This window comes from Lampris incognitus, chromosome 9 (assembly GCF_029633865.1).
Source record: "Lampris incognitus isolate fLamInc1 chromosome 9, fLamInc1.hap2, whole genome shotgun sequence".
Lineage (NCBI taxonomy): Eukaryota > Metazoa > Chordata > Actinopteri > Lampriformes > Lampridae > Lampris > Lampris incognitus.
In genome coordinates this window covers 53,241,351-53,268,637 of record NC_079219.1, presented here as the reverse complement: position 1 = coordinate 53,268,637, position 27,287 = coordinate 53,241,351, and the positions used below count along the sequence as shown (strand labels likewise).

The 27,287-nt window shown below is 47.6% G+C and overlaps 1 protein-coding gene across 3 annotated transcripts in view; it reads right to left on the bottom strand.

Moving 5' to 3' along the window:
• The window catches only part of osbpl3b (oxysterol binding protein-like 3b), a 96,036-nt gene that overhangs the window by 42,630 nt on the left and 26,119 nt on the right, over positions 1 to 27,287 (bottom strand). The window contains exons 2-7 of one of the 3 annotated variants that reach the window (XM_056285587.1): positions 19,152 to 19,313; positions 9,944 to 10,060; positions 8,622 to 8,675; positions 7,790 to 7,903; positions 7,341 to 7,478; positions 6,926 to 7,049 (exon numbers count right to left, since the gene is read on the bottom strand). In XM_056285587.1, the coding sequence (XP_056141562.1) occupies positions 6,926 to 7,049; positions 7,341 to 7,478; positions 7,790 to 7,903; positions 8,622 to 8,675; positions 9,944 to 10,060; positions 19,152 to 19,247 (643 nt within the window). In that variant the 5' untranslated portion in view covers positions 19,248 to 19,313. Of the gene's footprint in view, positions 1 to 6,925; positions 7,050 to 7,340; positions 7,479 to 7,789; positions 7,904 to 8,217; positions 9,082 to 9,943; positions 10,061 to 19,151; positions 19,314 to 27,287 lie in introns of those variants that run through there. The other 2 variants (XM_056285588.1, XM_056285589.1) reach the window with 2 other exon arrangements.

The window sequence follows — 27,287 nt, the reverse complement described above, 5'->3', positions numbered from 1 at the left end:
GAGAGAGAGCAAGCGAGTGAGAGTGAGAGTGAGAGTGAGAGAGCAAGACAGAGAGAGAGAGTGAGAGAGAGAAAGTGAGAGAGAGAAAGCGAGAGAGAGAAAGCGAGAGCGTGAGCGAGTGAGACAGAAAGCAAGAGAGCGAGAGAGAGGGAGAGGGAGCAAGCGAGAGAGAGTGAGAGAGTGAACGTTGTAGAAAAACATGAATCTCTCAATTTTACGTGTCTCTCTCACGTGTGAACGTGAGCTGAAGTCGATTAATCCACAAAAGTTGCGTCGGCAATTTTAAGCGAGGGTATGATGTATTAAATAAGGGCGATACCATGGTGATGGACAATACTCATTCCTGATTGGCTGGAGGGTTTGCACTAAACACAAGTCCAATCACTGTTCCAATTTCATGCGCCGGCCGCAAAGCCTCTAAGTAACCATAGCAACACGCTGAGTTAGTAGCAAGCCCAGTAAAGCCCAGAAAGTTGAATCAGTTCATCTGGACACAATGTTTCATCACTGGTCTAAGTGACCCCCCCCCCTCAGTCTCTGCTGGCTGCAGGTATCCCCACCCTTACAAACACGCATGGAGACAACCCCAGGAAACATTCGAAGCTTTAGCTTAGCGGCTAATTTCTGCTCCATAACCTCCCGAGTCCAAAACGTCCAACAAAAGGCTTACATTCTAATTCTTTCGCAAGTGACCACTGGTATAAGCAGGATAGTCCACTCCCAGGTGCGCGTTGAAGGATTTCAATGAGATGCGGAGGCAAAGAGCCGCCCGACGCAAAGCAGAGTCAGAAACGAGAATCCTCTGCGACACCTGAACAGCAGCGACTGAGCCGAACCACAGGGGACGCGTCTGCGACCTGAGCCTCAACTTGCCCGTCTGTTGCCCTCCCTGAGGTTTCTCTCTAAGTTTTCTCCCTGTTACAGGCTTTTTTTTAGGGAGTTGTTCCTTATCCGATGCGAGGGTCTAAGGACAGGATGTTGGGTTGCTATTGTAACCGGTTATTTTCTTGCCCGGTGCGGGAATCGATACGGGGTGTACTGCACCACAAGGCGACATCACTAACCGCTCGGCTAAAGGGTCAGACCCGTTAGCTAGGGGCTAACGTGTCTTATTAGTAGTTTACAGTCGTCACCCTCCCCGGAAGCGCGCCCTCGCGCTTTGTTATTCCCGCGCTCCGAAGAGACTTCTGAGGATCTGCGCACTTCCGGATCCCACCGCTGCCACCAATGTAACCGGTTATTTTTTTTGCCCGGTGCGGGATTCGATACGGGGTGTACTGCACCACAAGGCGACATCACTAACCGCTCGGCTAAAGGGTCAGACCCGTTAGCTAGGGGCTAACGTGTCTTATTAGTAGTTTACACTATAAAGCCCACTGGGGCAAATTTGTAATTTGTGAAATCGGGCTCTACAAATAAAATTGGCTTATCTTGACTAACACGGCAGATGAAGAGTGAGATTTATTGTTAAACCAGCGACAGAACATATCTAAAGATGTTTGGAAAATGGACCAACCGGAAATAAGACGGGGATCGCCGGTTCGAATCCCCGTGTTATCTCCGGCTTGGTCAGGCGTGCCTACAGACACAATTGGCCGTGCCTGCGGGTGGGAAGCCGGATGTGGGTATGTGTCCCGGTCGCCGCTCTAGCGCCTCCTCTGGTCGGTCGGGGGCACCTGTTCGCGGGGGAGGGATAACTGTGGGGAGTAGCGTGATCCTCCCACGCGCTACGTCCCCCTGGCGAAACTCCTCACTGTCAGGTGAAAAGAAGCGGCTGGCGACTCCACATGCATCGGAGGAGGCATGTGGTAGTCTGCGGCCCTCTCCGGATCAGCAGACGGGGTGGAGCAGAGACCAGGACGGCTCGGAAGAGTGGGGTAATTGGCCGGGTACAACTGGGGGAAAACCCCCCCCCCCAAAAAAAGGGATGCTCAAGACATCCTACACAAGTGGAGAATGAGACAGAAGACACTGCCATGTCATGTGTGAATAAACACTGTCTGTAAAGGTCACGGACAGGAGTTGTGTGTGAACAGGGAAAACCGTCGCCGGTGTGACGGAAAAATCCTTCCCACACTGTTACAGGAAGTATGTCTGAAACGGCCATAGGCACAGAGGAAGGGGAAAAGCAGTCGGAATGAAAAGGACAAATAACAAAATGGTGACCGAGTTTCAAAATGAATACAGATTTGCCAACTAAAGCTAAAGTCTGTGATTCTGGCTGATTGTTCAGCACCGTCGCCCCACAGCAACACAGACGGGCTTGGAGCGGAGCCTCGGGATTATCCGCCCGTATTATGGGGTGTGACTGACACCACACCAAAACTTAATTCAAAATCTGAAACATGCCCTGGTTATATAAGCTGCCCGGAGCAGTTTTATTTGTTGACAATATGATTTTGTTTTTTGTGTGCGGATTTTTTCCTCCTTTTTCACCCCAGCTGTACCCGGCCAATTACCCCACTCTTCCGAGCCTTCCCGGTCTCTGCTCCACCTCCCCTGCTGATCCGGGGAGGGCCGCAGACTACCACATGCCTCCTCCGATACATGTGGAGTCGCCAGCTGCTTCTTTTCACCTGACAGTGAGGAGTTTCCCCGGGAGGACATAGCACGTGGGAGGATCACGCTATTCCCCCCACTTCCTCCACCCCCCTGAACAGGAGCCTGAAGGGAGGCGCTAGTGCGGCGACCAGGACACATACCCACATCAGGGTTCCCACCCGCAGACTCGGCCAACTGTGTGTGTAGGGACGACCGACCAAGCTGGAGGTAACACGGGGATTCGAACTGGTGACAACATGCTTTTAACAGAATACACAGGCAGGGAAGAACTGAAGAGATAAACTGAAGCCCATTCATACCGATCCACCCCAAAAGTGCTCATTGATCTTCCGCTTTTCTTTAAATTTGGAAAAATACAGCCGTTTTCACCGCATATTTGCTGACCTCACTGAGTAGAGTGTTGTGTTGTGTTGTTTGCCCATGGCTTATTCTCAACCGTGCATGGACGGAGCACCTGGAGCCGCGAGTTTGTTATCAAGTTTGTTATCTAAACTTCAAGTAAAGGTCACTGAACTGAATAAACCGGTATGGAAAAGGGAGAGTGAGAGAAAAAAAAAGAAGAAGATGAGCCTGTTGAAAGTAAAGCAACTGCAGGAGACGGGAGCGACGGCTCTGTCACAGGTTGATATTCTTCATCTGTCCTGCATCAGAATAAGAAGAATAATGTACATATAAAACACACTGCCTGTCCAGAGCCCAAGCACACACACTAGTCAAAGTGCAGTAGAACAAAATATAAAAAGAGGAGAGCAACAAAAGGGTTGGACAAAAGGGGATGTAAAGCAAAAAACAATACAGTAAAAACAACACAACAGATAAGCCGATCATATCACAGAGACTGGCTGATGTAGCTAAAACGTCGCAGTGTAGATGCACATCACCCGTCAGGTGATGGATCCTTGGAGGACTAGAAGGCAGAATTCGTGCACTTTTTCACCAGTGGTTTTCAGCAACTTTTTTCATGACTTCTAGCCTGATGTCAACGACCAAAAAGAAGCTATACTTTTTGGAGCTGCCACTGAAAAGGTGTGTTTTAACACCATATAAGATGCAAAAGTGAGTCTATATGAGCCAATCTACTCTAGCAAACTTTTGCGAGCTGCATTTTGTACATATTTTGCATTTGAAGACACCGGTTGTTGAAACTACACTCGCTCAGTATAGTGGGGATAGCTAGCTAGCTAGCTAGCTAGCTGATGGGAAAGCTAGCCATCAGATGCACATGTTAGCATACTGAGACAAACTGCTGCATACAAACGCACAATGGAAATTTTAACGTCCCACCACAATTATTCCACCTGCCATTACTTTTTAAAAAAAAAATGTAATTGGTCAATCAAGTCTTTAACACAGTTGATGCCGCTCTAGTCAGACTTCCGGGACTTTTTCAAAATGTCTAAAGAATTTTTTTTACTACTTTATTGATCCCCGTGGGGGGAAGTTCTTTCTCTGCATTTAACCCATCCTAGCTGTGTAGCTAGGAGCAGCGGGCAGCCGCTAGTGCAGCGCCCGGGGACCAACTCCAGTTCTTTTCCCATTGCCTTGCTCAGGGGCACAGACAGGAGTATTAACCCTAACAGGCATGCCTTTTTGATGGTGGGGGAAACCGGAGCACCCGGAGAAAACCCACCGCAGACATGGGGAGAACATGCAAACTCCACACAGAGGACGACCTGGGATGACCTCCATGGATGGACAACCCCAGGGTTCGAACCCAGGACCTTCTTGCTGTGAGGCGACAATGTTAACCACTGGGCCACCGTGCTGTTTTTTTTTTTTTTTACTATTAAAATTATGAATTAAATTAATTAAAATCATTAGAATTAAAATCATCCATAACTTTTCCAGGGCATGGAAATTGTATCTTAAAATTTACTGATTTTTCCATGTTTTTCATGACTGCATGAACCAGGGGTCAGGAACCTTTTTGACTGGGAGAGCCATAAAAGCCAAATATTTCTAAATATATTTCATTGAGAGCCATATAGTATTTTTAACGTATAATAAATTAAATATGTCTTACTTTTAATGCGACTTCTGGTGCTGCATGGTTTTGCTGATGGCCTTGTACTCTGGTTCATACGTGGTGAGGTTGAGCTTCATGCAGGCGTTGAGGCTTCCATCAGTTAAACGTGAGTGTAGGTTGGTCTTAATGTTCCTCATATGCGAGAAAGACTGCTCACATGCATATGTAGAGCCAAACATGGTCAATACGGCAATACTCACACGCTGCATTGTGTGGTATGTCACAGGAAGCTCGTTCCAAGTTTTAAGAATCAGCTGGTCTTCAGGTTGAAGATTTTTCATTTCTGTCCACTTGTGTTCCCTCGCCAGCTCTGCTCGCTGTCGCGCAAGACTTTCCAACTCTCCATTAAGTGACTTGAACTTACTCATCCACATGTCTGATGCCTTCAGGTCAGCAACTTCCAGCTCAAAGTCTCCCATAGAGACCCCGGGGATGCATGTCAGGTCGATTTTGTCCACTGCACACTCATGTGGATGAGTGATGAACTTGAAAAGACCAGTGCGCGCACGAAATTCTCCAAAACGTGCTTTGAATGACTGCAGGAGATTGGACGTAAAGCCAGCTAGCTGCTGGAGATCCAGATGTTGAGTGGAGTCACTTGCTAAGCATGTATCTCTAAATTGTTGCAGTCTTTCAAAGTGCAGAAGACGACCTGTTTCAATGTCCCTGAGAAAGACTTCCAGCTTGCTTTCAAATGCAAACACTGCTTGTTGAAGGGATGAGATTGTATTTCCAATACCTTGCATTTTCACATTGAGCTGGTTCAGATGGCCAGTTATGTCCACGAGACAGTGAAACTGCAGGAGCCAGTCAGTGTTATCTAGCTCAGGATGCTTGACGCCTTTCATTTCAAGAAAAGTCCGGATTTCACTCAGGCAAGCTGCAAAACGGCTGAGCACCTTCCCCCTTGACAACCAACGCACGTTGCTGCGTAAAAGCAGACCGGGATAATGATTCCCAACTTCTTCTAACAGAGCTTTAAACTGGCGATCATTTAAAGCTCGGGCAACAATAAAGTTGACCACTCGAATGACCAGCGACATCACCTCACCAAGCTCCTGGCCACACGTCTGAGCGCAAAGCGCCTCCTGGTGCAGGATGCCATGAAAACTTAGGATGGCTCTCTTTTCATGTTCACGGAGAAGCGCTACAAATCCTTTGTTCTTCCCCAACATACAGGGTGCACCGTCAGTACAGACAGAAATAAGTTTATCCATCGGTAGTTTTTTTTTCTTTAGCAAACTCCATGAAAGACGTGAATAAGTCCTCTCCTCTTGTTGTCCCTTTCATTGGCAAAACAGCCAAGCTTTCCTCACGCAGTGTGTCACCTGCAGCATACCTGGCAATGATACTGCACTGAGATAGATGGCTAACGTCTGTTGACTCATCTAACGCGAGAGACAAGTATGTCCCGGCGTTTATGTCCTTAATTTGTGTTTCCTCGACTTGATTTGCCATCATGATGCTACGACCGTGCACAGTTCTTGCTGACAGGGGCATGTCTTTTATTCGTTTGATTAGCTTGTCTTTATTTGGGAAGTCATCAAACTGTTCACTGGCCACATCAAGCATGAATGTTTTGGCATACTCGCCATCTGTGAATGACTTTCCATTCCTTACTATTGCCAAAGCCCCCGCAAAGCTAGCGGAATTCCCGTCACCTTGCTTGGTCCACACACGTAGTTGCTGCTGACTCGTCTGCACTCTCCGCTGTAGCTCCTCGCATGCCCTTTTCCTGCTGTCCCCCGCTGGATATTTCGATGCAAATGAAGCATGGTGCGTATCGAAGTGCCGCTTTATATTTGACCGTTTCATCGATGCATTTTATCATTGCATATTAGACATACCGCAGATCCTGCTCTCTCCACAAATGCAAATTCCTCTGTCCACGCAGCCTGGAATGCACGGTAATCATCGTCTTTTTTTCTTTTCGCCATCTTTTCCGTTACAAGGGTTGAAGCGGATAAACTAGTTGGCTATCTGATAAAATTGATTTCTTTCTTCACCTTTACAATGACCCGGACATGCTCGCGAGCCATTGGTTCCCGCCCCGACCCACGGGTGACCCGTGACCCGTGAAATTTATCTTCAAAACGAATTTCTGTTTACTTTAAAATGACACAGTATTATTAAGAAATATCACAAGTATTTTAAAATCAGTTCCAAACTGATTTAAAAAAAAAAAATTTTTTTTCAACTCAAAATTGTCTGGGAGCCATATGCCGTCACCAGAAGAGCCATATAGGGCTCGCGAGCCATAGGTTCCCGACCGCTGGCATGAACCCTGGCAAGGTTGCAGTGTCCATAAAAACCCATTACACAGCCTTACTGTCTCACCTTTGGAGCACTTGTCCAGGTCGTCGGATGACTGGAGCCAGGCGGCCACCTTGGCCTGGCTGTTGCAGCTCCCAGAGAAAGTTCCTGCAGCATGGACCGAGGTCTGCCTCACTATGGACGTCCGCTATACAATACACAGCAAATGGACCAAAAGGTCAGCTCGATAACTCTTTTAGCTCTTCAAATAAGGTGTTGGCAAAGGTCATGCTATAGACGAGGGTGCTGGATACTGTATATAGTGTATAATAAAAAGCTCTGTATGCAGCTACCACATCAGTGTCGACTCGCCAACCCCTTACCGGGTTTTGTACGTTTTCTCTTTTCCCCCTCAGACTTGACCTGACCTCACGTCAAGTGTTTCACATCACATCTATGCATGCTGTGTTGGACAAACAAAGTTATTGATCGGCATCACCTTCCTCATAGAGGCACTCTCAGCCGGGGGGTAGTAGTAGGGCTTCTCGTTGGGGTACATGGCAATCTCATTCTGCCGATAGAGCCTATGGTGGCGCAGCTTGGACACCCATTCATCAAACAGCTCCTGGGATTTTATCTACAGGAAGACAGAGACCACAATCAAGGACTGAACACAAGGGCAATAGAGAGCGTGATTAGAAAAAAGAATTTCTATTCTGCTACAGACAGAATAGGAAAAAAAAACATTTGCAGGCACAGAGTGAGCCGTGGCCACTGTTTGTCGTCCTCCCTAGTCTCACTTAAGGTCACTCGGTCTTTTTAATGAGACAAGCAGCTATGACAGAGTATGGAAAAAAAGGTAATCATGAATAATCTTAGGTGTATTTATATCCATCCCACTGAGCTGCGGTGCGGTGGAGTCTCATATTCATGAGCCCTACTGTTTACCTTCAGATGATAGATGTGCTCCTCCGCATCAAGATCGATGCACTTGGCTTTCTTCTTAATGGCCATGACGGAGAGACCTACGTCAATGCACCCGTGAAGTTTACCCTTCTCAATCTATAATAATAAGAAAAAATGTCAATGCCCAATGTGAAACAGTACACTTACCCTCAACCAATATCAGTACAAACTCCACGATACGGTGCCGCTGGGTTTTGGAGTCTTGAGAGTTAGCAACTACTACTTTTACATTATCAAGAACCTTTACATCGACTCATTTGTTCCCTACACCTGCACAACCATATTCAGGGCTGCAGGGACAGAGGATTAGGAACTAGAGCTTACCCCGAGGGAGCAGGACACCCTGGACAGGCTGCCAGTCCATCACTGCACCCACACACCATTTATATCTATATGCAATTCAGATTCACCTAACATACACGTCTGTGGCATGCGGGTGGAACCCCACACAAGCTCCACGCAGAATTGTAAGGACCAAATGATGTATGAGCCACTTGCTTTGAGGCGACGGTGCTCACCACAAACCCACCATGCCACCCCCTGATTTACACCAACTCAATAACTTTTAGACGCAATCATCGTGCACGCGGTCCTCAGCAAGCGATGCCTCTGCACGGCTGATGTGTAATTATGTGGGCTGGTGCGCGGTGATGAATGACGGCTTTAAGTGTGGACAGGCAGAGACTGCAGTGTCCTCCAGGTAGTCTGAGAGAGAAATGCCAGCAGCATGACACATCCCTTAGGTATCTATGTAGTCATCTGAGACTGACAAGCCCACCAAGGCGACCGGCAGCCAGCGAGCCTTTGTACTCACATCAGCGCCGCACTTGGCGTACTTCAGGACGCCTTTCTCCAGGAAGAAGTATCTCTGTGGGGGAGAACGAGGGTGAGACGTAGACGGACAAACAGCGAGAGACTAGAGAGGGGCAGACAGACAGGCGAACAGACAGACAGAAAGATGGAAAAACGAGTGATAGAGAGTGGAACGATGGCCGTCTTTCCTGTAAGCGTGTCTGGCGTCACCATCATGAGGGCAGCTGTGATGTATTCAGCTTCTTGCTGTTAATTATTTGTTAATGTCGGTGCCGCCGGCTATTTGTCATCTATGCTTCCTGCCCTGTCTTTACTCCTTTCTCTATCACTTGTCCTCTCTCTTTATCATCTGTTCTGTGTATATATAAAAAAAAAAGAAAAGGAAAAAGACAAACATCCCTAGTGCCGGCTCTCTTTACAATCACCACACTGCTGACAGCAGAGATCAGGCAGCTCCTAACTGTGACCACACACCGATGCCCCCCCCCTTTTTCTCCTAATTGTACTTAGCCAATTACCCCCCTCTTCCGAGCCGCCCCAGTCTCTGCTCCAACCCCTCTGCCGATCCGGGGAGGGCTGCAGACTACCACATGCCTCCTCCAATACATGTGGAGTCGCCAGCCGCTTCTTTTCACCTGACAGTGAGGAGTTTCACCAGGGGGACGTAGCGGGTGAGAGGATCACGCTATTCCTCCCAGTTACCCCCACCCCCGAACAGGCGCCCTGAGAAGAGGCGCTAGTGCAGCGACCAGGACACATACCCACATCCGGCTTCCCACCTGCAAACATGGTCAATTGTGTTTGTAGGGACGCCCGACCAAGCCGGAGGTAACACGGGGATTCGAACCGGCGACCCCAGTGTTGGTAGTCGATGGAATAGACCGCTACGCCACAGTCGCCTCGCCTGTTATCTGTGATTCTGCGTCAGCTAACCGGCAAGCCATCAGATAATGCATCCTAACGAGACGCCAAGCTATCCAGTCAATGTCATCTCACTGAGAGTGGACCCTTCCGGAGAGCACGAGAGCCTACGCCGAGGAATCGACCTGGGGGCCACGACGGAGGGAGCTCCTCATTTATCATCTCATTCAATTACTTTAAAACACACATGTGTGATGGCATCAAATTCCCAAATGGGCTCGGCCACCAGCAGGGTGAGACTGGGAAATGGGGACTGCGCTTAGTTGTGTAGGAATGACAGCCAGTGTTCACCAGCACATCCAGTACATCCCAGTACTCTGTGATGAGAGAGACTAACGGACCACGGGGCCCACAAACGGCAGCTTTTTCGGTCTCGTCATTAGGGTCAGGATTCAGCGGTACCTTATGCCAACCCTTCAAGGGCCACTTCCTCCTTTTCAGCACGTAGCCCTCCTGACTCTCCGGCTCCTGGACGTTGCTGAAGCCTCCTCGCAGGCCTTCCACTATTTCCCAGCTGTCCTGTTGGAAAAACGGCAAAATTCACACGCACTTTAAAGACGGGTTGACACAGATACGGAGACGCACGCACACCGTCACTATAACAGACACACACACACACACACATACACAATGAACAATAAATTGAGGTTGCAGGCATTCCTACGATAGGGTTTAAAGGCACTGGAATGAATCATCTAGTATAACAGACTCAGAGTTAACATCATATCGCAATCCATAATTAGTGTCTGCTGATAGCTCATGAGACGCCCAGCCTCCAACCTGCACACCACGGCGCGCGGGAGGCCGTTTAATCTCCGGGGAGTATATTGAAAGTAATCAGTGAATGAAGTCTGAAGGAGAAGTCGAGGTGAGCAAGCGTGGCTGAGGAGGTGCGCTGCCTCGCGGGCTAACGTTGCCCCTTGCCGTGTTGTCGTTTACCGCACGAATCACTCCAGTCGCTTCGTTTGTCACGCTATTTGGTGGCCGAGTAAGTTTGCGCGTACTGGGAATCCGTCTCGGGCGGGCTGCTAGGCACAAAGAACGCTGACATGAATTTGACTTTCAAAAGCGGAGGTGGGGGTGGGGGAGAGAAGAAGACGAGAGGATCCAAAAATACCAACGAGAGGGTATTAAATAAACCGGGAGTTAGGGAACAATGGCAGCGCGGAGCGCATAAAGGCAAGAACTACCAGGCAACCAACAGGCAGGCGAGTAATCAAAAACTACCTGCAATGGCTCGGTACAATACGGGGTTCACATATTTAGTGTTACACACTGTTCAGATGAAAAACAACACATTAATATTGATACACACATGGGGGATGTTTACTCACACACCAACGGCTTACTCGTCTACTGCTGCTCTGAATAACAAGCGTGTAGCGAGCCAGCTTACAACGCCGGGGCTCAATCTTCTGGATTCATACACAGATTAAGATGATATTTCATAACAGGCTTATCCAGACAGCTGTGCCACACACTACGGCAATGGGAAATCATGCGAAGAAATGCACTACGGCGGCCTCCAGCCGATAGTGTACGCAGAGGATTGTGTAATAGCTGGGCGGATAAAGAGAATATTGCGTTGACTCTCTGTCTTATGTCACACCGATTGGTTTGAAATAACACTTCCTGTGTTGCTGTTAATTGAAACTTTGGCATAACTTAATCCCATCATGAAATGTAGCACAAATCGTGCTAGCATTACTGCTATCTAGAGGAGTGGTTCCTACAAAGTACTCGAGGTAAGGCCGTGTTTCCCCCGTTGCATATTCGCGGCCCTGCAACCCAAGGGTCTTTGGGCCCCAACCGACCGCGTCCGAGAGGCAGCGTGCCGCAGGAGGAGCCGTCTAAAATAAGCCCTCATATCTGCAGGGTCAGGATGAAGGATGGGGAAGGGTGTGGTAAACTGATGGAGCGCCTGTCATCTCACACAGTCACACCGTGAGTCATCGTCACACGTGTCCGGGGCGCTTTTCTTCAAGGTCAGAGTGTGTTCCCGAAAGAAGGAAGTGACATCACTGACTGAAATACAAGTACTGTATAAAAAAAAAAAAAAAACTACTCCCTTATGTGTCCAAATGCAGGTTAAAGTTGCTCTATAGAGAACAGAAACCCATCGGTAATGTGTCTTCACGCTGACTAATCAAAATCAAGATCCAACTTGTAGAAACATCATCTGACAGATCAAACTTCTCATACCCAACAATCTGATGATTACAATCGCAATTAGTAATTACAAATCGCAAATAGTAATTACAATTTGCCACAACAAACAAGTAAGACGAATGGATGACTGAAAATGTAGAAGAAAACCAGCAGCCAAACAAAACGATCCTGCCAATATCGCTTGATGATAAGATTAAAGATTATGTCATATCCGGGCCGATATGTCTCAACAGAGGGACACAAGCCTCTACCTGACTCAACATGCTTACACTGACGATTAACTGCAGTTAACCATTTTGAACCCGAAACCTAATATTATCCATTTGGCTATAAGAAACATAACCCGGACACTGAGGCTACACAAGCCAGTGCATTCTTAGTGCCGGTCCCAAGTCCGGATAAATGGGGAGGGTTGCATCAGGAAGGACATCCGATGTAAAACCTTTGCCAAATCAAATCAGATTTCTATTCTGGATCCGTCGAGGCTTGGGTTACCAACGACCGCCACTGGTACTGTTGGCCAACAGGGTGCCGGTGAAAACTATGGTACTGTTGGGCGAAGTGGAAGGAGAGGGGGAAGGCATGTCAGGAGAAAGCGGGAGAGGAGGAAGGGTAGGAGTGTGGAGGAGACAGTCGGAACTTTGAATGTTGGCACTATGACTGGTAAAGGGGGATAGCTGGCTGATATGATGGAGAGAAGGGGAGGTAGATATACTGGGTGTGCAAGAGACCAGGTGGAAGGAGAAGGCCAGAAGCATTGGAGATGGGTTCAAACTCTTCTACCATGGTGTGGATGGGAGGAGAAATGGGGTAGGGGTAATTCTGAAGGAAGAGTATGTCAAGAGTGTGTTGGAGGTGAAGAGAGTCTTGGACAGAGTGATGAGTATGAAGCTGGAGATTGAAAGTGTATTGATGAATGATATCAGGACGTATGCCCCGCAAGTTGGGTGTGAGATGGCAGAATTCTGGAGTGAGCTGGATAAAGTGGTGGAGAGTGTGTCCAAGGAGGAGAGAGTGGTGATTGGAGCGGACTTCAGTCGGCATGTTGGTGAAGGGAACAGAAGTGATGAGGAGGTGATGGGCAGGTATGGTGTCAAGGAGAGGAATGTGGAGGGACAGATGGTGGTGGATTTTGCGAAAAGGATGGAAATGGCTGTGGTGAATACATATTTCAAGAAGAGGGAGGAACACAGGGTGACGTACAAGAGTGGAGGAAAGTAGACACAGGTGGATTATGTCTTATGCAGAAGGTGCGATGTGAAAGGGATTGGAGACTGCAAGGTGGTGACAGGGGAGAACTTAGCTAGGCAGCATCGCAGGTGGTCTGTAGGATGACTTTGGAGATCAAGAAGAGGAAGACAGTGCAGGCAGAGCCAAGGACCAAATGGTGGAAGTTGGAAGGAAGACTGTTGTGTGGAGTTCGGGACGGAGTTAAGACAGACACTGGGTGGTAGTGAAGAGTTGCCATATGGCTGGACGACCACTGCAGAAATAGTGAGGGAGACAGCTAGGAAGGTACTTGGTGTGTCATCAGGACAGAGGAAGGAAGACAAGGAGACTTGGTGGTGGAATGAGGAAGTACAGCAAATTATACAGAGGAAGAGGTTGTCCATGAAGAAGTGGGATAGTAAGAGATGAAGAAAGTAGACAGGAGTACAAGGAGATGCAGCATAAAGTGAAGAGAGAGGTGGTGAAGGCAAAGGAAAAGGTGTATGGTGAGTTGTATGAGAGGTTAGACACTAAGGAAGGAGAAAAGGACTTGTACCAATTGGCTAGACAGAGGAACCGAGCTGGGAAGGATGTGCAGCAGGTTAAGGTGATGAAGGATAGAGATGAAAATGTGCTGACAAGCGAGGAGAGTGTTGAAAAATGGCAGAAGGAGTACTTTGAGGGGCTGATGAATAAAGAAAATGAGAGAGAGAGAGAAGGTTGGATGATGTAGGGATAGTGAATCAGGAAGTGTGGTGGATTAGCAAGGAGGAAGTGAGGGACGCTATGAAGAGGATGAAGAGTGGAAAGGCGGTTGGTCCTGATGACATACCTGTGGAGGCATGGAGGAGTTTAGGAGAGATGGCAGTGGAGTTTTTAACTAGATTGTTTAACACAATCCTGGAAAGGGAGAGGATGCCTGAGGAGTGGAGAAGAAGCATACTGGTACTGATTTTTAAGAACAAGGGTGGTGTGCAGAGCTGTAGTAACTACAGAGGTATAAAGTTGAACAGCCACAGCATGAAGATTTGGGAAAGAGTAATAGAAGCTAAGTTAAGAGGAGAGGTGATGATTAGTGAGCAGCAGTATGGTTTCATGCCACGAAAGAGCACCACAGATGCGATGTTTGCTTTGTTGATGAAGAAGTACAGAGAAGGCCAGAAGGAGTTGCATTGTGTCTTTGTGGATTCAGAGAAAGCATATGACAAGGTGTCTAGAGGAGGTGTGGTATTGTAGGAGGAAGTCAGGAGTGGCAGAGAAGTATGTAGGAGTGGTGCAGGATATGTATGAGGGCAGTGTGACAGTGGTGAGGTGTGCAGTAGGAATGACAGCTGGGTTCAAGGTGGAGGTGGGATTACATCAAGGATCGGCTCTGAGCCCTTTCTCGTTTGCCAGGTTGACGGACGAGATAAAGCAGGAGTCTCCTTGGACTATGATGTTCGTGGATAACACGGTGATCTGTAATGAGAGTAGGGTGCAGGTGGAGGAAAGCCTGGAGAAGTAAGTGGAGGTATGCACTGGAGAGAAGAGGGATGAAAGTCAGTAGGAGCAAGACGGAATACATATGCGTTAACAAGAGGGAGGACAGTGGAATGGTGAGAATGCAAGGAGGAGAGGTGACGAAGGTGGACGAGTTTAAACACTGTTCAAAGTAACGGGGAGTGCAGAAGAGAGGTGAAGAAGAGCGTGCAGGCAGGGTGGAGTGGGTGGAGAAGAGTGTCAGGAGTGATTTGCGACAGAAGGGTACCAGCAAGAGTTAAAGGGAAGGTTTACAAGACGGTTGTGAGACCAGCTATGTTATATGGTTTGGAGACGGTGGCACTGATGAAAAGACAGGAGGGTGGAGCTGGAGGTGGCAGAGTTGAAGATGCTAAGATTTTCATCGGGGGTGATGAAGGAGGACAGGATTAGGAATGAGGGACAGCTCAGGTTGGACAGTTTGGAGACAAAGCAAGAGAGGCAAGATTGAGATGGTTTGGACATGTGTGGAGGAGAGATGCTGGGTATATTGGGAGAAGGATGCTGAATATGGAGCTGCCAGGGAAGAGGAGAAGAGGAAGGCCAAAGAGGAGGTTTATGGATGTGGTGAGGGAGGACATGCAGGTGGCTGGTGTGACAGAGGAAGATGCAGAGGACAGGAAGAGATGGAAACGGATGATCCGCTGTGTCGACCCCTAACGGGAGCAGCCGAAAGTAATAGTAGTAGTAGTAGACTTGGCTATAAGAAGCAACGACACCTCCACATTATCTCTTGGTTTATAACTCAGGTCAGAACATGTTGACCCACACCATTATAACCATGTTATTTTCAGGAAGTACAGTTTATTTGTTTGTTTAGAGGTTTTCTTGGTAATGAAAATTCGTTTTTTTTTTCAGTGTGTGCATACTGTTCTTGTTCCAACATGTAAAAACCAGGATTTTGTGCTGCAAGCAGGACTGGAATGAAGCTTTAATGGATTTCATTTCCAAATGCTAATGTTTGTTGTCTATGATGAAACATTAATGAGTGTGCTGCACACTGATAAACAGGATGAAGATGATGGAAAAGGAGAACAAAATCACCGGTGAGCTCACTGCTAGAGCTTATCACTGGTCCTCACTCTGTGTGTGTGTGTGTGTGTGTGTGTGTAGCTGTAAAATGAGAAAGCTTGTAACCCAGCAGCTGTGCTGAAAATGGACAAACCAAAACCAAAACCAAGCACCACCCAAAACACAGCACGACTGTCACCGTCTATCCGCTAGCCGGTGAGTCCAGATGCGTCCTCGCCGGATTCTGTATATCCGCACCTCACGTTGCAGTTTTTAGCGTCCGACTGGGACCATTTCTGGCCAGGGACACAACGGCACCACCCGGCCGAAGCTTGCCGGAGAGGCGGGGTCAGTTGCATTGCTGGCCCATTAGAAGGCGACTGCACGTGAGACCAACAAAAGCCCGGTCTAAAGTCAACGGCGCAGTTAGGGGTGTCGCAATTGTACGGTATTGACGATAACCGTGATATGTAAAAAATAAAATATGGATATTGTGTTAATATACACATATTGGGGGGGAAATACATATATGATAATATTGTGTAAACAACCCAGCGCCTCTTCTTTTTTTTTTAACTCTATTTTCAAGTTTTTTTGGAACAGGTATACAAGATACACGAACAACAACATAACAAAAGAAAAATGTAGAAACCCCCCCCCACCCACCCCCCCCCAGGCTCAAGAAGGAAAAAAAGGACGATGCAGGGACTTCTTACTCCCATTCCACGTGACAACTATGTTTCTGAAGACAATATGACGGCGTGCACATATATCTGTAGAAATACTGTAGCTACAACCAGGCAGCAAAGTCCAGTCAATAAAAAGGGAAAACCTTCAGTAAAGTCCACGAGAGGACTCCAGGTCAAAGTAAAGTTTTTGCGGGTTTTACACATGTTATATCGGAGCGTTTCTAAAAGGTAGAAAGGACAGCACCCCCCTTAACCCCTACAGCACCTCCCTTAACCCCTACAGCACCTCCCTCAACCCCTACAGCACCTCCCTCAACCACTGCAAAAACGATGGCGCTTTATTCGACTTCCAGTTAAAAAGAATAGGTCTGCGAGCTAGCAATGAGGCTAATGCTAGAGCATCTGCCTGCAAGGTTGGGACCTTACAGTTGGGGGGGGGGGTGCCAAAGATGGCTGTGTGAAAGTCAGGGGTTATGGTCCGTTTACAGATTTGTGAGAATACATTGAATATCTGTCCCCAGTAACTGCTGAGGGAGGGGCATGCCCAGGACATGTGTCCCCCCCCACCGAGGCCGGACTATGGCTGCACCTCGGACAGCCGGGGTCTGTGGTGGGAAAGATTCTGGCGAGCTTGTCCCCCGAGTAGTGAAGACGGTCAAGCATCTTAAATTGAGTTAAACCATGTCGTATACACAACGAGGAAGTGTGTAAACGAGTTAAGCTGTCCCGCAAAGCCTCTTCAGAGAGCGCTACACCCAAATCCCTCTCCCATGCAGTTTTTGTTTTGTCCCAGGATATCTGGGGGCCCTTTTCAAGAGCTAATGTGGGGGGGCCCTACCCTACAAAAGGAAAAAACAAAAAAGACAAAAAGTGAGGATTAAAGTTGGCTGCGTCAATCTACTCATATATTTTCGTAATGTGTGTGTGTGTGTAGTTAGTGTAGATAGCGGGACCGAAAACTAAAGCACTTATGACCCTAATTATTTTTGGAGGTGGTAGGTATTGTCTCAGAGAGTAAGGGAAAAATCCCAGAAAATTAAAATTATGCATAATTATGCATAAATATGCAAAATATGCATTTTTCTAAAAATGGCTAAAAACCACTTTTCTGGGCATTTCAGATGATTCTGAGTATCTGATTTTTTCACCTATATAAAAAAAAATTTCTGGGACTTAGAAATGTTTCGGCATTATGCAAAATAAATGCATTTTTGCAAAAATGCACTTATGATCCTAATTTTTTTTGGAGGTGGTAGGTATTGTTCCAGAGAGGACCAGAAAAATAGCAGAACATTAAAATATAATTATAATAATTATGCATAATTATGCATTTTCTAAAAATGGCTAAAAACCACTTTTCTCGGCATTTCAGATGATTCTGAGCATTTGGGGGGAGGGAGTTGGAGTGGGGGGGGGTTTAGGGGCAGGGGGAAGGCGGTTAGCTGGCAGGATGAAGAGGAGGGAGATTTAGACGGGTGGAGAACCAAACCGCTACATTGTAGCGGGGTTCTTCTAGTAACATTCTATTTTCGGACCACAGATGCCAGCCCGAGCGCCCACTAGTGGTGGATCTCATGTGTCATCTTTGAACGAAGTAACCACAGCTGCTCGCCACGATATGTATAAATTAAAAAAAATAATTAAAAAAAAACGTGGGTGAATTATTCAATTCTTGCACGTCAGTCGGGGGCCCTTTGGGAGAGCGGGGCCCATTCCGGCTGAAACGGGTGAAACATACCTAAGGCCGCCAAACGTGTATTCAGGTACGAGTCTTGAAAGTAAACAGTCAATTGTATTGCGCAAGGCAGCAAATCACCCACTCCTGATCTCAGCACTGCAGAATCGAAGGAGAAGTATAAATTATTTCATAACTTGGAAATTACGACAGCCTGATTTCTGTCATTTCCTGTCAGACTTGGCCGCTGTCATGCAAAGGTCCACCTAGGAGGCTGCACATCCACAGACTGACAGGCCAAACGTTTTTATCAGGTAGATTTATTTTGCTTGAGTGCTGCACATCAACTTTTTTTCCCCATGTTTCCTGTTCAATTGACTTGGGTGCTGTACAAAAGTGGTATTATGGCAGGGAGAGCGCTGGTTTTTCTGTCCGTGTGCGTGTTTCCCTCCTTCCGGTAGGTGAAAGAAGGGTTTGTTGCCACGTATGCACGGCGGAGAGGAGGCGATAAGCCCGGCGGAGATCTGCACTACACTGCGTGTCCTCCTCTGCTTTACAGACCAATACCACTTCTGTTCCCATGCAGAGGGAATTCCCTGAGGGTCTGTGGGTGCGGTAACTGTATATGCAAAGCAGAAATTCATCTGCCGAGGCCATGAGAATGTAGGACGCAGAGAAAGTTCAAATTCATCCCCTGCCTGTTGAGTTCTTCTTTTGGGGAAAGTTTCTTCTTCTGTTTTTCCCCCCGGAGGAGGGTGAGATAACGACTCGCACACAGCGAGCGAGACGGAATTTTACACTTGTCGCGCAAGAAGGAAAACCGAGTGAACAGATAATTGAACAAGAAAATATAGGCACGCAGATACTACATGTGATTATGAATCATATCTCACTGTCTTGATCCAAAAAACAAAAAAATAAAATAAGGTTCCAATCTCTTCACATCTCCCCCCCCTCCCCCTTTAACCGCAACTCCACCTGTTAGAACACGACTGGTCCCTCTGACGGGTGTTTGTATTTACGGAGGTGAGTTTCTTCATCTGATCAGAGCTTGCCACCGCTCAAAGGGTTTGTATTATCGTCAAAATAGCTTCACGGCAGGTGAAAACCATCCGTCCTAAGGGTCTATTTTAGGGTTGGGATTTGGGTTTAGGGTTAAGGTTAGAATTAGGATTAGGTTAATGTTAGGGTAAGGGTTAAGGGCTAGGGAATGAATGGTGGTCAATGAGGGTCCTCACAAAGACAGAAGTACAAGAATACGTGTGTGTGTGTGTGTGTGTGTGTGTGTGTGTGTGTGTATAACTCAACCTGCAGTGTATGTGTGACTGGTGTGCTTTACCTGTCGGCTGTCATGCTTGGATGAGGAGCTGCTGTTGCTACGTGAGGGGGAGGAAATCTTCTGAGAGATGGCGGAGGTCCTCTCCTCTGAGCCCATCTTACCGTCGGCCTGTTGGGCTTGGATTGTTCAGTGTGGGCTATGGCCGGAGTACCAGGGGCATTCCTTCAAGGCACAGCGAGAGAGAGAGAGAGAGAGAGAGAGAGAGAGAGAGAGAGAGATAGATAGAGAGAGAGAGAGAGAGAGAGAGAGAGAGAGAGAGAGAGAGAGAGAGAGAGAGAGAGAGAGAGAGAGAGAGAGAGAGAGAGAGAGAGAGAGAGAGTTAAAAAGAGAGGAATGGAAAGAGGGAGAGAGATCCATTTTAGTTTTTTTTTTTTATAAGAGGGCCCCTTGAAAGCATTTTAGCAGCTCCATCTTATGGAAATGCATTATGGCTCTTGGGGTGTGTCCTTTTTTCCCATCCTGTTCAGTCATACATCAGGGATAAGGGGTTCAAATGCTTCTCAGAAAAGCTTACCAGCATCTACAAATATTACTGGAAGACAGGACTACAGTATTCACATTTATCTACAATGTCAGCTCGGCGGGAACCGTCCACTAAGGAAACTGCACGTCCTGGTACAGCTGCTGAACGCGAGGGTCCGAATCTGAATTAACCGTCAGAGGGGTGCAGGGGCATTTGGTCGGCAGAGGGAATAAGTAAGTTATGACAGACAACTGACTGGTAGCATCATGACAATCTAATCTTATTAACGCTGTGGAAGATGGACCTGGTCTGAGCCAGCGGATCAGTATTTGAGCCCCTGTCAGAGTGGCAACTGACCCGATTCAACAGACACCGGAATACGAGGTGGAGGGAAGGGAAGTGTCAAATTCAAGGCCTGATGTCAGCGAGATTTGATGCCAACTTCAGGGAGTTTGACAGTAATTGAGACTCTCGACGTGGTCTCAGAAGCTGGAACTTCACAGTTTCCATTATCGGCACGTAAAGCCATACTTTACTGATGCTTTCTGACTGGCAGCATACCACACATTCAAAGGCTGGTGAACTACCAGACATGAGGTGTTTGTGTAGGTCATTTGTGTTCATAAGAGGACACAGAAGGCCATATGTATTGATCCACCATCTGGGGCCTCTGCCTGAGAAGCATAGTTCATGGTCATCGACTCAGTCACAAGACAGTTTCGCCATTAATTACAACAGCATCAAACATTCGTCACGTCTTTATTCTTGGTTTAAGTGGCTATCAGCAATTTTAATCTAGAACACTTCATATAATAGTCGGTCGAACTCTTTCTACATCCGGACAGCTATCAAGATGCTGTAACCAGAGCGATAGCAACTTTGGTCCCTACTTGCTGTCAGTCAAGTTTGTGCGTTCACGAGGCTCCTGGGCAGAAGTGAAGGGGGCAGATTTTTTGCAGGATGTTTTGAAAGTAAAGCTAGCTCTTGCTACCTCCTCCCCCAGGATTGCTTACCCCCAATGTAACCTAGAAACCAAAGTCCTAACAGTGATATGCGGCGTCCGGGTAGCATAGTGGTCTATTCTGTTGCCTACCAACATGGGGATCGCCAGAACGAATCCGGCTTCCGGCTTGGTCGGGCGTCTCTACAGACATAATTGGCCGTGTTTGCGGGTGGGAAGCCGGATGTGGGTGTGCGTCCTGGTCGCTGTACTAGCGCCTCCTCTGGTCAGTCGGGGCGCTTGTTCAGGGGGGAGGGGGAACTGGGGGGAACAGCGTGATCCTTCCACGTGCTACGTCCCACTGGCGAAACTCCTCACTGTCAGGTGAAAAGAAGCGGCTGGCGACTCCACATGTATGGGAGGAGGCATGTGGTAGTCTGCAGCCCTCCCTGGATCGGCACAGGGGGTGGAGCAGCGACCGGTATGGCTCAGAAGAGTGGGGTAATTGGCCGGATATGATTGGGCAGAAAAAGATTATTCTAATGCAATAACAGCAGTAGAGCTGATAGAGGGCCTGGTGTAATGACAGCAGACACCGTTCGCATGGTATTGATACTGCCGAAGTTCGGGGATTGATTGCCACTTGGGTCACCCCCACTGTAATGTGATGGGAGCTGCAAAGCGCTTGGTGCACTCAGACCATAAATGTGCTGTAGAAACAAAATCTCCTCACAACGCGTAGGCTACGTCTGCGGCGCCACTTCTTCGGGGAAGAAGTGCTGAGGATTATGTTCACTGCTCAGTGCCTCTTCTCAGGGGGGCCGGTCTCAAATGAAACATGTCACGCGCTTCCTTCTGAAGCAAGCGGCAAGGTTAATCACATTACCTGGTCTGCATTCACAAGCCGTGTGCAGCGCAATGGCCACAGCCCCATACGTTGGACAGACAAAGGCACCGTCATCTGAAAGCAACGTCCTTTTAGCCCAGCCCGCGCTCTCTCTCTCTCTTACATTGCCTCCGTCCTCACGGGCCCGTAGGCCTCAGCCCCCAGCGACGGACAACCGCTCCCAAATTACACCAGGAACAATGGAGCAAAGGGATCCAAGGAAAGAAGGAAGACCAGACAGAGGGTCCACACACCTCTGTGCCTTTTCTTAGTCCAATTTTTATTGAATTTAATTAACAGATATTAGACAGAGGCAGATTTATGTACCTACTGGGCCGTTGTCAAGGTCATTGCTACCACATGTACTGCTGCTTTGTTCTTACAGGGGATTCGCTGTACCATCTATTCTGTGTAACAGCTTAATTCAATGCTAAATGGGGGTGGGCCCGGTGGGGGTATCTGGGACAGTCCGCCAGCGCACCTCAGAACCTACACACACACACACAAGCGCTCACGTCATTCATTTCTACGCGCAACTCGGAGTCTACAACATGCATGTGTTTGGACTGTGGGAGTAAACCCACACAAACGCCAGGGGACGACGCAACCCCGAAGGGATGCCATTCAAGCCAGAGCCCTCTTCCTTTGAGCCCACACTGCTAACCACCGAGTCACAGAGCTGCAACCTCCCACTGGGAACTGTAAAACTCAAACACTGTGGTATTTTGACCAGTCAGAAAGCAACAGAACGGCTCAACGGCCAGCTTTTTCGGGGGTTACACAACCTTTGGTTCATTATACGACTCTTTGACTCTACAAGTCGCAAAAACAGACCGCAGCAGTCGGGAAATAAACGTATGCAGACTATAACTCTGACATGGACTTTCAAAGATAGCTGCCATTTTAATGATCTGAGGGCGAGAGGGCGAAGAGATAAAGCTGCAGAAAACTGGAGACGCGTGCTTTGTCTGCAAAGGCTGACTTTCATTTGCCGCACTCTGAAGATGAAAGCTATTACCAACAAAGAGCAAAATAAGGATTTTTCTTTAACTTAGCTTGGTTTATCTTTGCACCAAAGAACACTTTTTCACATATGTCGGAGTCACTTTGACATCATTTCCTGTCAGGCCGAAGGGCTGCACAGACAATGTTGTGTCTTGCAGGCAGGAAAATGGAGCAGGGTGGTACAATTAAAGTCATTCCAATCCACTTGACACGATTGTCTTTTAGAAAAGAGCAGCCTGCTCTGGGCCTCTCTATCTCTCTATCTATCTATCTATCTATCTATCTATCTATCTATCTATCTATCTATCTATCTATCTATCTATCTATCTATCTATCTATCTATCTATCTATCTATCTATCTATCTATCTATCTATCTATCTATCTATCTATCTATCTATCTATCTATCTTTCTATCTATCTATCTATCAGTTTATCTGGCTATGTGCTTATCTTATCTTCTTATCTTATCTTATGTCATCTTATCTCATCTTATCTTATTCTATCTCATTTTTATCTCATTTTATCTTATCTTATCTGAAACATCACACTGGAAGGAGCTCATCTGTGATTGAATCCCCATTTGATGGCCAGCCAAGCAACTGTGGCAGCATGGCTTTCTCCCTTTCTGCTTGACATTATTTATTCATTCACTTTCCACTGATCAGACCGGCGATGTACAGATCTGCCCGTCACCCCGGTGGCCCTCAGGAGGGTTTTCTTCCCTTTTTTTTTTTCCATCTGCAGCACCAACGGCACCTCTCAGGCTTTCATCAGGGCAACAACAGGATTAGAGCTCACATCTCATGTAATTACCCTCTCTTTCCAGCACACACGCTTTTTAAGTGATGCAGCCGTGGATGTAATAAAATGGATCGGATTTCAAAGGCAGGAAGTAGTGCTGTAATGGATTTCTTCCATCGCAGGTGAGTTACTATTGTCATTTACAGACTGACAAAGACAAACAAACAACTAGAAGAATAAAGGCTTGCACAAAAAGACTTGGAGACGCGCAGGAATGAGATCTGAGGGGCAGTGAAAAAAAAAATTTTTTTAAAAACTGTTGACTAGATATAAGAAAAAAGGAAAGTCAAGGGTCTCTGCAAAACCAAAAATAATACTTAAAATACTCAGTTAAGACCAGCTTGCTAGACTGCTCCAGATGTCCCGCCCTTACAAAAAAGTAGTTCATTCAAGTGTGCTGTTAGTGTCTTTATTTTAAACTACTAAATATCGGTGAGTATACTTTCAGTTTACTTTTCTAAGTACTTAGCAGAGACATACTGTAACCGGTTATTTTCTTGCCCGGTGCGGGATTCGATACGAGGTGTACTGCACCACAAGGCGACATCACTAACCGCTCGGCTAAAGGGTCAGACCCGTTAGCTAGGGGACTAACGTGTCTTATTAGTAGTTTACAGTCGTCACCCTCCCCGGAAGCGCGCCCTCGCGCTTTGTTATTCCCGCGCTCCGAAGAGACTTCTGAGGATCTGCACACTTCCGGATCCCGCCGCTGCCACCAATGTAACCGGTTATTTTCTTGCCCGGTGCGGGATTCGATACGAGGTGTACTGCACCACAAGGCGACATCACTAACCGCTCAGCTAAAGGGTCAGACCCGTTAGCTAGGGGCTAACGTGTGTTATTAGTAGTTTATAATACTAAACAAAATTACACTTAAGTATACTACTAGTACATGCCCTTGAACTTCACTTGAACTTGAACGTTACTTGTTTACTTAATAAAATAAACTTCAAGTATACTATTTTTTCTGTAAGGGCGATCCGATCCGCGGCATCGGTATCGGGTCGATACTGGCCCAGAATGCTGGATGGGATATCGGAGGGGAGAAAAAACATGATCCGATACAAACCACGCGGCTATCTAGCTTAACCCATCGCCTAAATGCTCGTATATTATATCTTCTTCTTCTTCATTTTCGGCTTCTTCGTCTTCTTTCTAGCGTTCTTCTTCATATTAGCACTTCCTGTGCCGCACGCCTCCGATTAAGCGGCGCAGCGTATTGTAACGTGCATGGATAAGTAGACACGTTGGTCCTTGACTAACGGGTCGGACCCTTTAGTCGACTGGTTAACGTTGTCGCTTGCGGTGCAGGAGACAGGGGTTCGCGTCCCGGCTGTGGCGGTTTTCGGGCTGCCCCCCGAATTCGCTACAGTATCAAGTAATCGCAACTTCCTGTGGTACAGCCGTGGAAGTAGTTCAGCCTTAAAGAGGAAAAACAAAACAACAGCCGAACGCAAAATTTGCAATGCAAATGTTTCGAGGGGTGGCAGCGCTGTTGGTCGGTTTAACGCCACAAACTTAATTAAGCATTTGGAAGAACATCACATGGAACAACGCCAGGAATTTCTGCACGCAACGCCTGCAAAGAAAAGCAAACCGCCCCAACGGCAGAGGGCTGATGGAATCAATAAACAAGGCAATGGAGAAACTGCCCCCAGACAGCAACAAGGCGAGATCGATAACAGAGAAACCAGTTCAGTTTATTGTCCTGGACAACCAAGCCCTTTCGGTGATAGAAAATGTGGGCTGTCGACGCTTAATTGAGCACCTCGAGGCAAGCAAGCAAGCAAATTCTTATTTATATAGTGGCACTTCTAATAACATACAGTTACCAAGTGCTTTCACTCCATCGGCCCTGTGATGGCCTGCGGCGGCCTGTCCAGGGTGTCTCCCCGCCTGCCGCCCAATGACTGCTGGGATAGGCTCCAGCAGCCCCGCGACCTGACTCGGATTTCACCTTTAAGCCATTGAGGAAATGCTGCATGACTGGAAGATTAATAAAAACAAAGTGCATGGCGTTTTAAGGGATAATGCACAAAATATGAAGAAGGCTGTGGATCAACTTGCCGTGCTTTGCGCGCACACTGCAGCTAATTGTGTATTACAGAGTGTTGTCACAGCGCAGTGTAAGTGACGCACTGATCAACGGGAGAAAAATAGGAGGCCACTTCAAACACTTGCCCTTTGCTTATTCACGGTTTAGAGGACATCCAAGTAGAGCTAAATATGCAGCCTAAGCGTCTGCAGCAGGACCTCCAAACCAGGTGGAACAGCACCCAGGACATGATTGAAAGCCTCCTTGCCCAGAAACGGGCACTGTCTGCTAATATGGCTGAATACGACCTGCCAGCCACACTAACAGCAAACCAGTTGGGCCGACTGGAGAAGGTTTCCATGGTTCTGGTACCTTCTGAGGAGATGACAAGGGGGGTGAGTGCCTCCTCCGCATCTGTTGTGTGTGTCCTGAAACGTGTCGGGAAAACGAGGCTGACCAGGGGATTAAGACGATGAACAGTACCCTCCTTGACGCAGTCAACGGGTGTTTTAACGAAGCGGAATCTGAGCTATTATACTCGGTTGCAACTCTGCTGGAGCCACGTTACATCCGGATGTGGGCCACTTCAGCCGATGCGGCACTGACGGCCTTCTTCTGGCCCTGACAACATGGATGTGAGCCTGAAGTGGCCCACATGTATAACAGCAAATATGGCCCAAATATGTCAAATCAAATGTGGGCCTTTTTTGGCAAAGATGCGGTGCTCTGGGCAACATGTAATCTGGGTGTGACCCTGAAGTGGCCCGTGTGGTAAATGGCGACTATGGCCCAAATATCACAAAACAAATACGGGCCACCTTTGGCAAATATGTGGCACATGCGGCATTGCTATGGCTTGGTTCTGGCCCAGATCTGGCAAACAGGAGCGAAACGCCCAAGTGCCATCATTCCACGTGGCATGTGGGCCGGATGAAAGAGAGATGAAAGTCGGGTGTGGGACGGGTCTGGGCCACAGCAATTTTGCTATCTGGGAAAGACAGGTAAGGGAATTTCTGTTAGCCTAATCTTATTCAACGTTTTGTGTGTGTGTGTGCGTGTGCGTGTGCGTGTGTGTGTGTGTGTGTGTGTGTTTGTGTGAGAGAGAGAATGGCAGTAACAAATTACTCACACCTCTGTATGGAATTTCCACCTCCATGTCATCACACATGCCATTTCACAAATCACATATCAAGTATAAGAGCAGACAAACAACTTGACATCATCTCATCTCATCTCATCTCATCTAATGTCATCTAATGTCATCTAATGTCTCACTGACATTAGAGAAACTATTTGACTATTGCCGCCCAATGACTGCTGGGATAGGCCCCAGCATCCCCGCAACCCTGAGAGCAGGATAAGCGGTTTGGATAGTGGACGGATGGATGAGACTTTGGAAAGGAAGCATTAAAGGAAGAGGTAGGGAAGACGGAGGAAGTGTTGAAGACTACACCTGAAGCTACAGCCTCCGAGGCGGCAGACAAGACTCCATGGATGGAGGCTGCAGGCACAACTACCAGCAGCCTTGGCAGCGTCTCTGATGAAATCCTATATTACGTTATTATTAATGCCCGTAGGGAAGATCTGCTCTGCATTTAACCCATCCTCGCTGTGTTGCTGGGACTAGTGGGCAGCCGCCGGGCAGCGCCCAGGGACCAACTCCAGTTCTTTTCCCATTGCCTCGGTCAGGGGCGCAGACAGGAGTATTAACCCTAGCATGCATGTCCTTTTGATGGTGGGGGAAACCGGAGCACGGCCTGGGATGACCCCCAAGGTTGGACAACCCCGGGGTTCAAACCCAGGACCTTCTTGCTGTGAGGCGACAGCGCTAACCACTGGGCCACCGTGCTGCCGGATTTCCAGGAGGCAAGCATGGTATTACCTGGTCCTGGGATAACCACAAGTGCACAAATTCAAGCGCAGACCTACCTCAGTGAGGCAACTACTCCACGGTGGGATCCCTACAATCCCTTGCTTTACTGGGAAGCCAACCGTGGCAGCTAAA